Below are 16,200 nucleotides of genomic sequence, written 5' to 3'. Positions count from 1 at the left end.
GAGTTATTTAAGAAAAGTAGTTTATTTGTATGGTTTTTTAAAAAAAATATGTTTTTATTGATTTTTAGAGAGAGGAAGGGAGAGGGAGAGAGAGAAACATCCATGAGAGAGAAACATCGATTGGGTGCCTCCTGCATGCCCCCTACTGGGGATTGAGCCCACAACCCAGGCACGTGCCCTGCCAGGAATCGAACCAGTAACCACTTGGTGCACGGGACGATGCCCAACCACCTGCGCCACGCCCACCAGGGCTCATTTGTACGTTTTAGACAGCATTTGTCTAACATTATATCTTTCAAGAATGAGTCTCAATTTTTAAAAATAAAATTGCATCTGAACTCATCTTCATAGTGATTTATTTCTATGTTAAAATGACATCCTTATTTATACATGAGACCCCCAAATAGGTATTTTCTGAAGGATGCAGACAGAGAAAACAGCTTTTGGGACTCACGGATAAAATAGTTTCATCTTGTGAGGAAGGTGAGGGGGCAGGTACCCCAGGTTTCACCTTTCCCACATTCACTCATTCTTTTAAAAACTCGGAAAATCCCGTGTGAGCTCCGGCCTCGGGGAGCTTTGGCTCAGGGTTAAAGTAATTCCTGCTCTGCCCTTTGCGATCTCAAGTGCCCTGTGGGCTATGGCTCCCTTCTTCACTCCCCGCTCTCCCAGCCGCCCCCTCTCAGACACTGGCACATGTGTGAGAACCTTGGGAAGGTTCCAGGGCGCCAGCCTATCAGGGGGCACCACGGGGTTCTGCTCTGTGAGGCGCGAGAAGGGCTCCCGTGCCTCTCCGGTTGCTGTGCTCAGCTGCCTCTGAACCACCAGGATGCCTGTGTCCTCGCTCTCCTCGGCCATCCTGTCCCACATGAAGGCCATTAACAACGTGCTGCCTCCCCTACCCCGCAGGGTGCCAGGTGAGCGGGCCTCAGGGTCCCCAGACATTAGAACAGGGCATCTTGGGTGGTTGGTAGGAAACCAACAGTCTTAGCGACAGCTTGTCAGGGGGTGCAGAAAACACAGGTGCACAAATTCTCAGTGTCCTCCGAGGCCATTTCGGTTCTTTTGGTCTCAGGTCTTCTGCTTTGTAAATGAGGCTTTGATGTGGGGACTCTGAGGCCTCCAGCACCGAACACGCTTAAAGGAGAGAGGCAGAGGCTCAGGGCATCCAGGCCCCGGAGCAGCAGGTCCTGTGACTCCGCAGGCTCGCTGCTTTCAGAGCTCGTTTTCACTGGGAAAATTCTCATTTTAAATTTTCAAGGAATAAAAAAGACAATTCCCATTATTCTTGCTCTGAAATTTATTCCCATCTCATTTTATTTTGCAGTCATTGATTTACAATATCATAGGAACTACAAATATAAAGTTAAATATTTTGAAGTTTCTATAATTGACAGTTTCTTATTTTCTATAGTCAATCAAAACCCAGAACATTTTTCTCAAGACTTCTTGTCATAGCCATCAAATTCATACATCTATTATTTGATTACCAATGGACTGATTAATTATATGTAATAGTCCTAGTGATAGCTGAGATTTAAAAACATCTTTTAGGCAATGAAGGCAACAATTGTGACCCTTTCAACTTCAAAAAAGCATTTACTTTATTGAATATAAAGTAAATGAACAAGTGAATTCATATTGAATGAGATAAAGCATTTAGTTTATTGAACATTACTTTATTGAATTGTATACTCTTTTAATTGTAGGGTAAATTTATAGTATCAACTGAAGAACTAACCCATCTATTCTTTTATCTTCCTGTGAGAGTAAGTTCTACTATATATGTGTGTGGGTGTGTATATATATATATACACACCCACACACATATGACCTTCAGAGAGGTGAGCATGGACGCATGAGGTGGGAGCCCGATTCTGTCTGCTGCGCAGGTGGAAAGCGGACTCCTGTGCTCCGGAAACAGAGGGAGCTCAGTGCGTTCACCCCGAGGAGGAGGAAAGGCCCCGTGCCTTCGTCTTTACTCCTCTGCTTCAGGGTGGGGGTCCCGCTTGGGTACTTGGCCAGCCTGGGTGAGGGGATGATGGCTGTTTGCAGCTGGTCACACACCCTTCAGGGTGGGGGTCCCCACTGGGGTGTCTGGCCAATCTGGGTGAGGGGCTGAGGGCTGTTTTCAGGCTGGCGGGTGACTGAAGCTCCCAACCTCTCCTTTTTTTCTGTTTTTTTTTTTTTTTGATTTATATTTAAAAAAATTTTTTTTTATTCTGGGATTTATTTACCTTCTATGGCTGTCATTGGAGCTGAGAGCCAGCTTTAGCTCTGAGGCTCGGCTCCAGCTCTGAGACCTTGGCTGCTGAAAGCAGGGATCTGGGTTTGTTTGGGTTCTATAATTGCAACATCGTTTCGGTCCTGTTCCCTCCAGCTCTGATGGCTGAAAGCAGGTTTCTGGAGTTTGTTTAGCTTCTATAATTGCAACATAGTTGCTTAGAGTGGAGCTCAGAGGCCGGCAGCAGCAGGCGGGGAACCTTGGCTTCCTCCACTGGAGCAAGCAAGCCTTCTGTTCGCTTTAGCTGCCTGGCTGCCGGCCGCCATCTTGGTTGGCAATTAATTTGCATATCGCCCTGATTAGCCAATGGGAAGCGTGTCAGAGGTACGGTTAATTACTATGTTTGTCTATTATTAGATAGGACACACACACACACACACACACACACACTGGCCTGGTCACCCCCAACAGCTCGCCCTGCTGGCCTGGTCACCCCACGCAGCCTGCTGTTCACTTGTTTGGTCATCCCTCACTAACCCCTACATTAAGTGTCTGCCCCCTGGTGGTCAGTGTGCATCATAGTGACCAGTCATTCTGGTCGTTCCACCATAACAGTCACGTAGGCTTTTATTATATACTAGAGCCTTGGTGCACAAAAATTTGTGCACTCGGGGGGGAGGAGGGTCCCTCAGCCTGGCCTGTGCCCTCTTGCAATCTGGGACCCTTCGGGAGATAACGACCTGCCGGCTTAGGCCTGCTCCTGGGTGGCAGAGGGCAGGCCCAATCCCTAGGTGCAGCCCCTGGTCGGGCTCAGAGCAGGGCCGACTGGGGAGTTGGGGCACCGCCCCCTGTCATGCACAGAGCAGGGCAGATCAGGAAGTTGTGATGCCACCCTCAGTCACGCACAGAGCAGGGCCCATCAGGGGGTTGAGGAGCTCCCTCCTGTCACTCACAGAATAGGGCTGATAGGGGAGTTGGGGCACCACCCCCTGTCTCACACAGAGCAGGGTGGATCAGGGGGTTGGGGCGCCACACCCTGTCACACTCAGGGCAGGGCTGATGGGGAGTTTATGGCTCTACCCCATCACACACAGAGCAGGGCCCGTGGGGGTCGGTTGGGGAACCGCCCACTATCACCCACAGAGCAAGACCAATCAGGGGGTTGGGGCACCGCCACTGTCACACTCACGGCAGGGCTGATGCGGAGGTTTTGGCTCTACCCCGTCACACACAGAACAGGGCCCGTGGCGGGGGGGGTGGGGCACCACACCCTGTCACACACAAAGCAGGGCCGATCAGGGGGTTGGGGTGCCGCACCCTGTCACACACAGAGCCGCAGGGCGATCAGGGGGTTTGGGCGCTGCCCCCTGTCACACTGATCCCGGTGTCGGGAGGCCTCGCGACTCCGCTGATCCCGGTGCTGGGAGGCATATTACCCTTTTACTATATAGGATAGAGGCCTGGTGCACGGGTGGGGGCCGGCTGGTTTGCCCTGAAGGGTGTCCTGGATCAGGGTGGGGGTCCCCACTGGGGTGCCTGGCCAGCCTGGATGAGGGGATGATGGCTGTTTGCAGCTGGTCACACACCCTTCAGGGTGGGGGTCTCCACTGGGGTGCCTGGCCAGTCTGGGTGAGGGGCTGAGGGCTGTTTTCAGGCTGGCAGGTGACTGAAGCTCCCAACCGCTCCTTTTTTCTTTTTCTTTTTTTTTTTTTTCTGGGCCAGCTTTAGCTCTGAGGCTTGGCTCCAACTCTTAGGCCTCGGCTGCTGAAAGCAGGTATCTGGTTTGTTTGGGTTCTATAATCGAAACACTGTTTTAACTCCAGCTCTGAGGCCTGGCTGGCTGAAAGCAGGTTTTTGGGGTTTTGTTTAGCTTCTATATTTGTAACAATATTTCAAACTGCAAGCTCAGAGGCCGGCAGTGGCAGGCGGGGAACGTTGGAGTCCTCCATCACTGAAGCAAGCAAGCCTCATGTTCGCTTCCAGCTGCCTGGCTGCCAGCCGCCATCTTGCCTGGCAGTTAATTTGCATATCACCCTGATTAGCCAATGGGAAGGGTAGCAGAGTGACACCAATTTGCATGTTTCTCTTTTATTAGTGTAGATGTGGGTGTGTATGCATATATACATATATATAATATATATATACACATACACACACACACATACATACATATACATACATACTAGAGGTTCGGTGCACGAAATTCATGCACTGGGGGTGGGGTAGGCGGGGATTCCTCAGCCCGGCGTGTGCCCTCTTGCAATCTGGGACCTCTAGGGGGATGTCCGCCTGCGGGCTCAGGCCCACTCCCCACACAGTCCAGGACCCCTTGCTCCTTACTGTGTGCCTGTTTGCTGGTCCTTACTGCTCGGCTCGCTGCTCCTTAATGCTGCTGCGGAGGTGGGAGAGGCTCTTGCCACCACTGCTATGCTTGCCAGCCATGAGCCTGGCTTCTGGCTGAGCGGCGCTCCCCCTGTGGGAGCACACTGACCACCAGGGGCAGCTCCTGCATTGGGTGTCTGCACCCTGGTGGTCAGTGTGCACCGCCATAACGGTCGCATAGGGTTTTATTATATAGATTAATGACCATGGTCTCCAGGTGAAAAGGTGTCTCAGGCAGCAGTTGAGGCCCTGAAGAGGGTTCTTATATTTTGAACAGTGCTAGACAAAGTTCTTGTGCTAAAGCAAATTAATTTGTACATATGCTACTTTTTTGTGTTTTTATTATTGTGAAAAACTTTTTGTACATATTCAATGTTTTGTATTTCCATGTGAGTTGAAATAAGTATCAAATGTAATTTTGTCGCCTTCGTTGGTTTGGCTCAGTGGATAGAGTGTTGACCTGCAGACTAAAGGGTCCTGGACTAAAGGGCACATGCCTGGGCTGTGGGCTTGATCCCCAGTAGGGGGCGTGCAGGAGGCAGCTGATCAATGATTCATTCTCATCATTGATGTTTCTCTCTCTCCCTCTCCCTTCCTCTCTGAAATCAACAAAAGCATACTTTTAAAATGTAATTTTGTCAAAAACCACAGCTCCTGGTGCACAGGTTTTATTTGTGAAAAAGAAAGTGAAGTCCCCCTCAGGTGATTTTGTTTTTAGCAGCCCAGGAAGCACAGGGAGTTAAAAGATCAAGTTAATTAGAATCCCAGGGGCGAGGCATGTGCTGCCCTCTGCCGTGTCTTCCAAGGACACTCACGTGTGCGAAGTGATTAAAAGATAAAGAATCAGTGCCCGGTTAGGTCTCAGAGCTTAACAGAGCGGAGTGGACGCAGCGAGCCTGTTGGCCTGCAGGGGCTCGGACTCATGTTCTGTCTGTGACTTCTCTTCAGAGGTGTGTCCCGCTTGCTTAGTAACGGTGTCTGTGCTAATTCCAGCAAGTCGGCCGCTTTCCTTAGTGAGCTCCAGTGGTCCCTGCTGGAGCCGTGGTCCCTGCTGAAGCCGTCGTCCCTATTGAAGCCGTGGTCCCTGCTGGAGCCGTGGTCCCTGCTGAAGCCGTCGTCCCTATTGAAGCCGTGGTCCCTGCTGAAGCCGTGGTCCCTATTGAAGCCGTGGTCCAGGGACAGTCCGGATGGGTGCTCTCATCTGCAATGTGACTGGACCTGAATTAGGAAGGAGGGATCAGACGGGTGACTCAGATGCCCTGGGTAGAAGTAGGAAGGCTCAGCCCTGGACTTAGAAACATCGGCCATTGGCCACATCCTTGTTTACCTGGGATGAGGTTCCGGTTACGATTAGGAGCCAGGGCTACCTTGTCCCTACGTGTTCCAGGTGAGGAACGTCAGCAGGACCGCCCAGGTGCCCTGTAAGCGCTTGGCGCACGGTGGCCATCCCACCTGCTCCTCACAGGGACACTGGGAGGTCTGCGTAGGAGAGCATGGCGGCCTGTGCTAGTCCCCGAACCTGCAGAGTTGCTATGCAGTGTGGCCGGGGCTGGGCCCTGCCAATCACGTGACCTGAAGGAGAGGGTCCCCCTTACAGGTGGGCCCAGGGGGCTCCCGGGGTCCTTTCTTCTCTGTGGAAGAGGGAGGCGTGTGAGTCAGAGTGATGGTGGTGACACAGGCCCACTGGCCAATTGAAGACAGAAGGGGGGTGACAAGCCAAGGAGTTGGGGTGCCCCTGGAAGTTGGAAAAGGCAAAGACGTGGACTGTCCCTGAGCCTTCCAGAAGGGGTGCAGCCTGCTGACAGCTCGGTTTTAGCCCAGTGAGACCATCGGGTTTCTAACTCCCAGACGTGAGGGAATGCCTGGGTATTGATTTGAGCCGGAAGCTGTGGTCGGAAAGGAATACTGGGCCACCCTACAGTGGAGGATGGTGAGGCAGGGCTTCCTCGAGGCGCCAGGTGCCCGAGTGGAGACTGCACAGAACCCCCACATAATGAACTCCCTTTGCCCCCGAAGCACTGCCCCAACCCGCCCACAGCACCTGCTGCTCCCAGCACCCAAGAGCCGCGCCATCCCCTCGGGCCCCGTCTGGGCACGGTTTGCCCTTGCTCGTCGCCCACTCAGGCCCTCCACCCGAGCCAGCACCAGACCCGACGGCTCATGGCCCACTCCCCGCCCTCTCTCCTTGCGGGGAACCGCACCCTCAGACACACCATGCAGCTGGGCTTCTTGAGTCGCCCACATATTTCTTCCTGGGAAAGCTTCGAGCCCGTGTCGTCTGGGCCTGTGTCCCAGGCTCTGCACAGCTCTGCTCGGTGCTAACTTCCCGTTCCTCAGTCCTGCTGGCACTGTCCTCTCACAGACTCCGGTCGCCTCCTTACCGCCAAGCGTGCTTGGCCCGTTTCTACACCCCACTGTGGCTCATGTCACCGGGAACCGCACACGCACCTGATGTACCGTGGGTCACGCTTCCTGAGACAGGAATCCCCGGAGAGCGCGGTTAGCCTTCAGGTGACTTTGCATGTCCATTGCCCGGCCCGAAGGTGACTAGTGAACGCAAACCCTTGGAGAGAGATGATCGGTCGCACTCAGAAGCTAAAGCAGACATGGAGCCCCTTATCCTGGGTGCGAATTGTTGTGAAATCAGAGGTGGGAGCGCGCAGTGGTGCTGACTCCCTGCGGGGCCTGTGGCCCGAGAGCTTGTGGCCTGTTGTTAGACACTGAGCTCCTGAAGGGAGAGAGGAAGACAAGTGTGTCCTGACTTTTTCCTGGAGGGCACGAAGCTGCCCTTCAGCATTGCGGGGGGCCCCCCACTCTGACGGGAGGCTGGTCTGCTACCGTTTGGGTCTGCTGTGCCGGGGTGCCTCATGCTTTATTGCTGAGTCAGGGCAGGTGCAGAGATGCGCTGTCCAGAAGCCAGGTTACCCGGAGGAGGGCTGCCTGCGGCGCCCGTGGCAGCGGCTTCGGTGTCACATCCGGAGGCCTGGGCAGGTGCATGCTGCCTGTCCCTCTCCCTCCCCCTGTGGAGGATGGAGCGGGGGGTGGGGGGGGGGGGCGCAGAAAAGCCGCCAGAGCAGGGAGCTCTGAGGACTCAGAAACTAGACGCGCTCCTATGGCTCCTACATAAGTGTCCTGCTGGCCTCAGTTCCACTTGGCGCAGCTCCAGAAGCTGCGAAACTGCTCCGTTCCCCACACTTCAGGGGCATTTCCTGTGATTGGCGCGTCTTTCAGTTCACCAGGCGCAAGGGCAAAAGCGGCTCCAAGTCAGAGGTGCATCTGGAAAGGTGGACATGGCTCCACTTTAAAGTTTAACCCATTCAAATCCTGGGGTGCACAGAGGGAAAGGGGGCTTGTCGGCGAGAAGAAAGGCAGAGAGACCAAGGATGGGTGAGAAAGCAAGGCTGGCCCTCGGGAGAGAGGAGGACGCGTGGCTGCAGGAGGCAGGGGAGGCGGAGGAGGCCGGTCTGCGCCTGGCTCCTGCACGTTAGCATGGCCCCCACGGACACCAGATACGTCAGGAAAAGGAATGGAAACCTATGCCCTTGCTTTATTTTCAGTGTAAAAGTCAGTTTTTCTTTATTTTTAATCCCAGAGGAAAGTAAAGTGGATGTTTTCCTGCAAATGAGCATTCCCCCTTTCCCTTATTACTGCCATAACCATCACAAGAGACTTGTACTTTTTGTGAAGAAATTGTGAGCCACCTATAAGAATTCAGTTATGGTAACTTTGGGCTGGATCATGCTGGGAGCTTGGCAGGAAGCATTGGGGTGCACTGCAGGCATCTCAGATCAGATGTTCCCGGTAGCGATGCCCCCAGCCCCCCGCCCGCCCCCCCCGCCCCCCCCCCCCCCCCCCCCCCCGCCTCAGTGCTGGCCCCTGTCTCAGAAGCACCTCCCGCGTTCACCCTCCACTTCAGCCCCTGTGTGTGGAGCCCCGGCCCCTCATTTTGCCTGAACTGACCCCTGCCTCCCTTCCCACATGCAGTGTGGGCTGGGACTCTCCTGATACCATGGTTTAAAAGGAATCTGCGCCATGGCCAGTGCTTCTAAGTGGTCAGAGCATCAGCCCATGCACCGAGGGCCGCTGGTCCCAGTCAGTCCCAGTCAAGGGCACGCACCTGAGTGGCAGGTTCTGTCCCGGCCCCTGGTCAGGCGTATGCGGGAGGCAACCAATTGGCGTGTCTCTAACATCGACATTTCTCTCTCCCTCTCTCCCCTCCGCACCCCCCTCCTTTCCACTCTCTCTAAAAATCTACGGAAAAGGTGAGGATTAAAGTAAATGAATACACAATAAAAAGAAAAAGGAATCTGACCATGTTAACTCTCCATTAGAAGTCCTCAAGGTCCTCCTCTCCTCCAGAACCTCGATAGCAATCTCTTCCTCAATCTGACATCTAACTGTTGATGGTTCGATGCTGACCGGTCGGCCCTGGACTGCACCCTGCCTCTCCACGCAGCGGGCGTGCTCTGGTGGACGCGCCTCCCAGGGTCACTCACGCATGCTGACGCCACGTGTGCTCAGATTTGGGATAGAATCCACCTTCCAGAAGCGCAGCTGGAAGGGACTGCCCAGGAGGAGCAGTGCCCGCTGCTGCCAGGGCAGCAGCCAGCGCATTCTCATGGCCTGCAGGTGGTGGTGCAGGTTCAAGGTGTGAGCCCCTCCCGGGGCAGGAGCTGAATTGCCTGGCTGACACGCCTCATGGCCCACAGGAGCCAACATCTCCCATGAAAGGTCCACAGGCACTTTCCCAGTGAACCTCTTGGCCACAGCATCAGCTCCCGGGAGCCACTTCAGTGTCTGTCCCTCGGGTGTTTGCAGGTGGCCCAGTGCCCCTCCCAGTCCCCATGCAGCTCGCCAGGCAGGAGCCATGCCAGCATGAGCAGTGCTACCCAGAGTCCATGGACTGTGCCTTCCCCCAGGGAGCAGAGCTGGGGTCCCCATGCTGAGTGGACAGTGATCCCTGAGTTACACCCTCACACCCCTCACCACGCTCTCCGCCTCAGGCCATGTCCCCCCACTCTGTGCGGTGCTAACCTTCCAGTTCCTCAGGATCCTGCCTGCACTGTCCTCTCCACAGACTCCTGCCTGGCCTCCTGACCCCCAAGCGTCCTGTGCATCTTTCCTACACCCTCCTGTGACTCATAAAGACAAAGAAAACGCAAACTGAGACAAATATTTGCCAAGTATATGCCCAAGGGCTAATTCCTTTTATACACAAGGAGTTCGTTCAGATAAAAGGGAAAATGAATGCTGGTGGGGAAGAGACAGAAACAGGCTGTTCACATAAATACAAATTTATGAAAATATTCTAAACCTCAAACTTAAAAAGCAATTAAAACTGTTTTTAATTAATCTATTAGCAACATTGTTTTATAATACACTAGAGGCCCAGCACACGAAATCGTGTGCAAGTAGGGTCCCTAGGTCTAGCTTGTGGTCAGGGCCATGTCTGCCACCCCCTGACGCTCGCCACCCCGCAACGCCCCTTGATGCTCCCCGCTGCCGCCCTGCGATGCTCCTCCATGCTCCCAGCCCCACAACACTCTGCAATGCTCATCGCCACTCGCTGCCGGGCCACTCACCGCCGCTCACTGCCCACCGCCCGCTGCCGCTCAACAGTCCCCAGTCCCGCCCTATCACCACCCCCCTCATTTGCCATGGTGCCCCATTCTCCATGCTGCGATTAGAGCCTGTGGGTCACGGGGGAGAGACCAAGAGGTGGACAATGCACCTCATGGCAACTGGTTGAGCAGTCATTCCGGTCATTACACTTATGGTCCTGGCCTTTTACTATATAGGACTAGAGGCTGAGCGCATGAAATTCGTGTGTGGGTACGGGCCCTAGGCCTGGCCTGTGATCAGGGCCATCTTCCCCGGCTGCCCACAGCCGGCCCTGTGCCCAGCTACCACCCATTCTCAGTTTCCCTTTCGCCATTGAGTGATCAGTGCCTGACCGCTGAGGGAAGGGACTGAGAGGTTGGCTGTTCCTGTCTTGCCGGTCCCACCCCAGCCGAAGGTCACCCTCTGTGTATGGGGCGACTGATGGGGTGGGGCCCTTGGCCTGGTGCTGCACACATCCCCCACTACCCACCCCCAGTTCCCCGTTTGCCATCAGGCTGGCCGGGGAAAGGGACCAAGAGGTGGTCAGTGCACCTCACAGTGACTGGTCCAGCGGTTGTTCTGGTCATTCAGCCTTTTGGGTTAATTTGCATATTACACTTTTTTTTATATAGGAATAGAGGGCTGGTGCATGGTGGGGTGGAGGGGGCTGGCTGGTCTGCCTTGATGAGGGCCCCGGATCCAGGTAGTTTACAGGCTGGCCACACCTCCAATTGGGGGGCATCCCCCTGGGAGTGGGGCTGGCCTGGGGGAGAGGCAACAGTGTTCTGGTTTCTGGTCATTCTGGTCGTGATGGCGTTATGGTCGCTGGCTTTTTTTATATATAGACTAGAGGCTCAGTGCACAAAAATTTGTGCACTTGGGGGGGGGTTCCTCAGCCTGGTCTGTGCCCTATCACAGTCTGGGGCCCCTCGGGGAATGACCACCTGCTGGCTTAGGCCCACTCCATGGAGGATCGGGCCTAAGTTGGCAGTCAGACATCCCTCTGGCAGCCTGGGAGCCCTCGGGGGATGTCCACTTGCCAGCGGGGAGAAGGCCTAGCTGCAGTTGGACATCCTTAGCGCTGCTGAGGAGGTGGGAGAGTCTTCCGCCACCAGCGCTGTACTGGCAGCCATCAGCCTGGCTTGTGGCTGAGCAGAGCTCCCCCGTGGGAGTGTACTGACCACCAGGGGGCATCTCCTGCATTGAGCGTCTGCCACCTGGTGGTCAGTGTGTGTCATAGTGACCAGTCATTTCCAGTCGTTCTGCTGTTAGGGTCAATTTGCATATTACCCTTTTATTATATACTAGAGGCCTGATGCACAAAAATTTGTGCAACCAGCCCGGCCTGTGCCCTTTCACAGTCTGGGACCCCTCGGGAGATAACGACCTGCTGGCTTAGGCCTGCTCCTGGGTGGCAGAGGGCAGGCCCAATCCCTAGGTGCAGCCCCTGGTTGGGCTCAGAGCAGGGCTGATTGGGGAGTTGGGGGACTGCCCCCTGTCATGCACAGAGCAGGGCAGATTGGGAGGTTGCGATGCCACCCCTAGTTACGCTCAGGGTAGGGCCGATTGGGGGGTTGGGGCACCGCCCCCTGTCACACACAGAGCAGGGCCCATCAGGGGGGTTGGGGCTCCATACCCTGTCATGCACAGAGCAGGGCCAATCAGGGCATTGGGGAGCTCCCCCCTGTCATGCACAGAGCAGGGCCAATTAGGGGGTTGAGGAGCTCCCCCCTGTCACTCACAGAGTAGGGCCGATAGGGGAGTTAGGGCACCGCCCCCTGTCACACACACAGCAGGGCGGATCAGGGGGTTGGGGCACCGCCCTTTATCACCCACAGAGCAGGGCCGATCAGGAGGTTGGGGAGCCGCCACTGTCACACTCAGGGCAGGGCCAATGGGGAGGTTATGGCTCTTCCCCATCACACACAGAGCAGGGCCCGTGTAGGGGGCGGGGGTTGGGGCACCACCCTCTATCACCCACAGAGCAGGGCTGATCAGGGGGTTGGGGCGCTGCCACTGTCACACTCAGGGCAGGGCCGATGGGGAGGTTATGGCTCTACCCTGTCACACACAGAGCAGGGCCTGTGTGTGTGTGTGTGTGGGGGGGGGGGGGTTGGGGCGCCCCACCCTGTCACATACAGAGCCTCAGGGCGATCAGGGGGTTTGGGCGCTGCCCCCTGTCACGCTGATCCGGTGCCAGGAGGCCTCGTGGCTCCGCTGATCCTGGAGCTGGGAGGCATACTACCCTTTTACTATACAGGATAGAGGCCTGGGAGCTGGCTGGTTTGCACTGAAGGGTGTCCTGGATCAGGGTGGGGGTCCCCACTGGGGTGCCTGGCCAGCCTGGATGAGGGGATGATGGCTGTTTGCAGCTGGTCACACACCCTTCATTGTGGGGGTCCCCACTGGGGTGCCTGGCCAGTCTGGGTGAGGCGCTGAGGGCTGCTTTCAGTTTGGCAGTTGACTGAAGCTCCCAACCGCTCCTTTTTTCTTTTCTTTTTCTTTTTTATTCTGGGCCAGCTTTAGCTCTGGCTCTAGCTCTTAGGCTTCCGCTGCTGAAAGAAGCTATCTGGTTTGTTTGCGTTCTATAATCGAAACAATGTATAACTCCAGCTCTGAGATCCGGCGGCTGAAAGCTGGTTTCTGGGGTTTTGTTTAGCTTCTTATTTGCAACATAGTACATAGTTTCTTAGAGTTGCAGCTCAGAGGCCGGCAATTTAGGTGGGGAACGTTGGAGTCTGCAGTCACTGGAGCAAGCAAGCCTCATGTTCGCTTCCAGCTGCCTGGCTGTCGGCCGCCATCTTGGCTGACAGTTAATTTGCATAAAGATATGCTGATTAGCCAATGGGAAGGGTAGCGGTCGTACGCTAAATTACTACGTTTCTCTTTTATTAGTGTAGATGATAGAGGCCTGGTGCACTGGTGGGGGCCGACTGGTGTGCCCTGAAGGGTGTCCCGGATCAGGGTGGGGGTCCCACTGGGGTGCCTGGCCAGCCTGGGCGAGGGGCCGATGGCTGTTTGTAGGCTGGTCAAGCTGCCCAGTGGGGACCCTCACCCCATGGGGGTGTGGCCAGCCTGGGTGAGGGGCTGAGGGCTGTTTGCAGGCTGGTCACACCTCCTTCAGGATGGGGGTCTCCACTGGGTGCCTGGCCAGCCTGGGTGAGGGGCTGATGGCTTTTTGCAGGCAGGCTGGCCACAGCCCCTTCAGGGTGTGTGTGTGGGGTCCCGCTGGGGTGCCTGGCTAGCCTGGGTGAGGGGCTGATGGCTGTTTTCAGGCTGGCTATGCTCGAGGGCTGGAAGCAAGTATCTGGGATTTATTTATCTTCTATAATTGAAACTTTGTAGCCTTGAGTGGAGCTCAGGGCCGGCCAGGGCAGGCGGGAAGCTTGGCTTCCTCCATCGTCGGGGGCAACGCAAGCTTCCTCCTCGCTCCAGCTCCCGGGCCGCAGCCATCTTTGTGATGGACTGATGGAGTGAGGAGTGATGGTTAATTTGCATAGTATGCTTTTATTAGATAGGATGATGTTAGTATAAATGTGGTGAGATGAAAGCTTGTATATACTGGTGGTGGGTCTAGAAATCTGTACAACCTCTTTGGAAGACAATCTGCTGATAGTTATAAAGTGAAAAATGCATGTGCCTTGTGGAATTGCAATCTATTAAAGCTAGAGCCTCAGGAACCACGTGAGCTTCACCGTGTCACATTGATCACCAGCTCAACTTCTGGTCTTTACAAAGTTACAATTTCATGTTGAAATCTTTTGGCTTTTTTCTTTTTAATGAAACTGCTTCAAAGACAGGCTCCATTCTGTGGCTCACCACCGTGCTGTAAAGACCCTGTGGCAGATTCTGCCTCTTGGAAAAGAGGGTGAGTGAAGAGGAAATACTTAATGAGTTGTCAAGTGTCTTCGCGGCGCCGGGTCCTCTGGTGCCTCTCATGGCTTTGAGTTCCCTTGGCTGTTTCAAGTTAGCGCAGAGCCTTACCCGCAGGCATGGCAAGTCTTCTGCTTTTCTGTTCTTAGTTAGAAATTCTTAGACTTATGACGTCCATCCTGTGAATTTTATTTTTATTTGTGTAAGCTGCTTTAGTGAAGGATGAAGACATATGCTTTTTCAAAGCTCCGTTTTTTAGTCAGAATTTCTAAACCTTTTGTCAAATCTTTATGGCACCGTCCTCCTGTCCTGTCCACACAGTCCCCAGGGCTATTTCTGACTCGGAACTAAACTGTGTCAGGAACATGGGCTCAATCCATAGTTGGCAGATGTCTCTTCTTAATCCATGTAACTAAAAATCTTCTCTCATTAAAATCTTGTATAATATCCTACACAGCAACGTTGGATATTTTTAAATTATATTTTTATAGATTTTTAGAGAGAGGGGAAGGGAAAGAGAGAGAGAGAGAGAGAGAGAGAGAGAGAGAAACATTGATGTGAGAGGAAACATCCATCGGCTGCCTCTGTCACACCCCCTACAGGGAGGGGATAGAGCCCTAAATCTGGGCATGTGCCCTGACAGGAATGGAACCAGCAACCTATCTGGTGCACGGGACGAGCCCAACCAACAGAGCTGCACCAGCCAAAGTCATTTTGATGTAATCCATCTGCAACTTGACTCATTTAAAATAATTACTCCATATGATACTGAAATGCAATTAGGTAACTTTTTGTTTCTTAAGGCTTAGCTGAGTAATGTAGATAAGAAAATGCTGAAATAATGTAATTAGTACTTTCATATTTATTAAATGGTATGATTTATGTGTGTAGCAATGACTTTTCTGTTTAAATTTCCCTTATTTCAATTTCATATTTGGGAAGGTGGTATCCATTATTGATGATCGATTTTTAGACCACCCAAGGCTTAACCAAAAAGTCAGAGTTTATGATTCAATCGCCTGACATGAAAATGGATGCATTTGGGCATGTCAAACACCAGCTCTTCATAGCTGGGTGTTGTCAGTGAATATATTTGGACAAGTTTTAGAAATGCGTGAAGCTGCTCATTTTCTTAGTACCTTTCCCTGAGGGAAGGCGCGCGTGTGTGTAGGGCCTGCTCTCCATTTCCTGGCGTGTCTAAGGGCGCATGCTCAGGGCCAGGGAGGTCCCAGATCCCCCTGAGGATGCTGACGGGTGCCCCACTCTCTCCCTCCGTCTCCTCCTAAGGATGGCGCTCTTTCTGGACTGCAGGACAGTCACAGTTTGCTTCTGGCTTTGGGTACTGTCTCTGCTCCTACAGGAACTTGTGTGATTTGCTTACCCTTGAACTTCAGAAGGAATCACAACCTGAATCCAGACACGGAAGTGTGCGGAGAGGGCTTGTCAAGGGAGGCGCCTGCGCTGGATTCACCCAACATGACCGGAATCCCAGAGAGGGACAGAGCGGCCTTCGGAGACTCTTGTGGATTGTCCAGTCCAGAGCTCTGGACGCATCCACGGCGCGCCTGAGTGGGCGGGGATTCCAAGAGGCTCACTTCCAGATGAGTGACTTACATGACACCTGTAAACACAGCATTACTGGAAACAAACAAACAATGCCGGGCAAACAGGACATCAATGGAAAACATGAACTTCTCTCCTCATTTTAATCACACGATTCAATTCTGCTTATGCGTCAAACAAAGACTGTTAATACCTCACTTTTATAGTCTCGGGATTCTTTTACTATGATGAATGTTTGCAATTAAACTCTATTTACACACTTGTTGGTTAATTGGTTAATAAGATTACAGAAAATTACTCACATTTTTAATTATTATTTTTTTTTTGCAGCCTTGAAATTGCCAAAGCACATTGATTATGGTCAATTGGATGCATTATTCCACGTGAACAGACCACAGGGCAGGTAAGATAGTCATGCATATTTTGTCATTCAAATGAATATTAATATATTTGTTTCATGAATAAAGCCTAATAATAAGCCATTGTCAGCTCTCATAGGTGCCTGATTTACCGCACAGATGCAAGTATTTTAAAGCCTGGAGGTTATTTCTCCGGAA

The 16,200-nt window shown here is 53.4% G+C and overlaps 1 protein-coding gene across 1 annotated transcript in view; it reads left to right on the top strand.

Annotated features, from left to right (window-relative positions):
• Nucleotides 1-829: 829 nt before the first annotated feature.
• Nucleotides 830-16,200, top strand: part of CNBD1 (cyclic nucleotide binding domain containing 1) — a 199,747-nt gene continuing 184,376 nt past the window's right edge. Inside the window, exons 1-2 of the mRNA XM_070392654.1 lie at nt 830-917; nt 15,974-16,046. Of these exons, the coding sequence (XP_070248755.1) occupies nt 830-917; nt 15,974-16,046 (161 nt within the window). The remainder of the gene's footprint in view (nt 918-15,973; nt 16,047-16,200) is intronic.

The sequence above is a fragment of the Myotis yumanensis genome, unplaced genomic scaffold (genome assembly GCF_028538775.1).
Source record: "Myotis yumanensis isolate MYYU_CA2020_CCGP unplaced genomic scaffold, mMyoYum1.0.hap1 SCAF_15, whole genome shotgun sequence".
Classification (NCBI taxonomy): domain Eukaryota; kingdom Metazoa; phylum Chordata; class Mammalia; order Chiroptera; family Vespertilionidae; genus Myotis; species Myotis yumanensis.
Note: the sequence above shows the minus strand (reverse complement) of the source record. Positions and strands in the feature narration are given on the sequence as shown.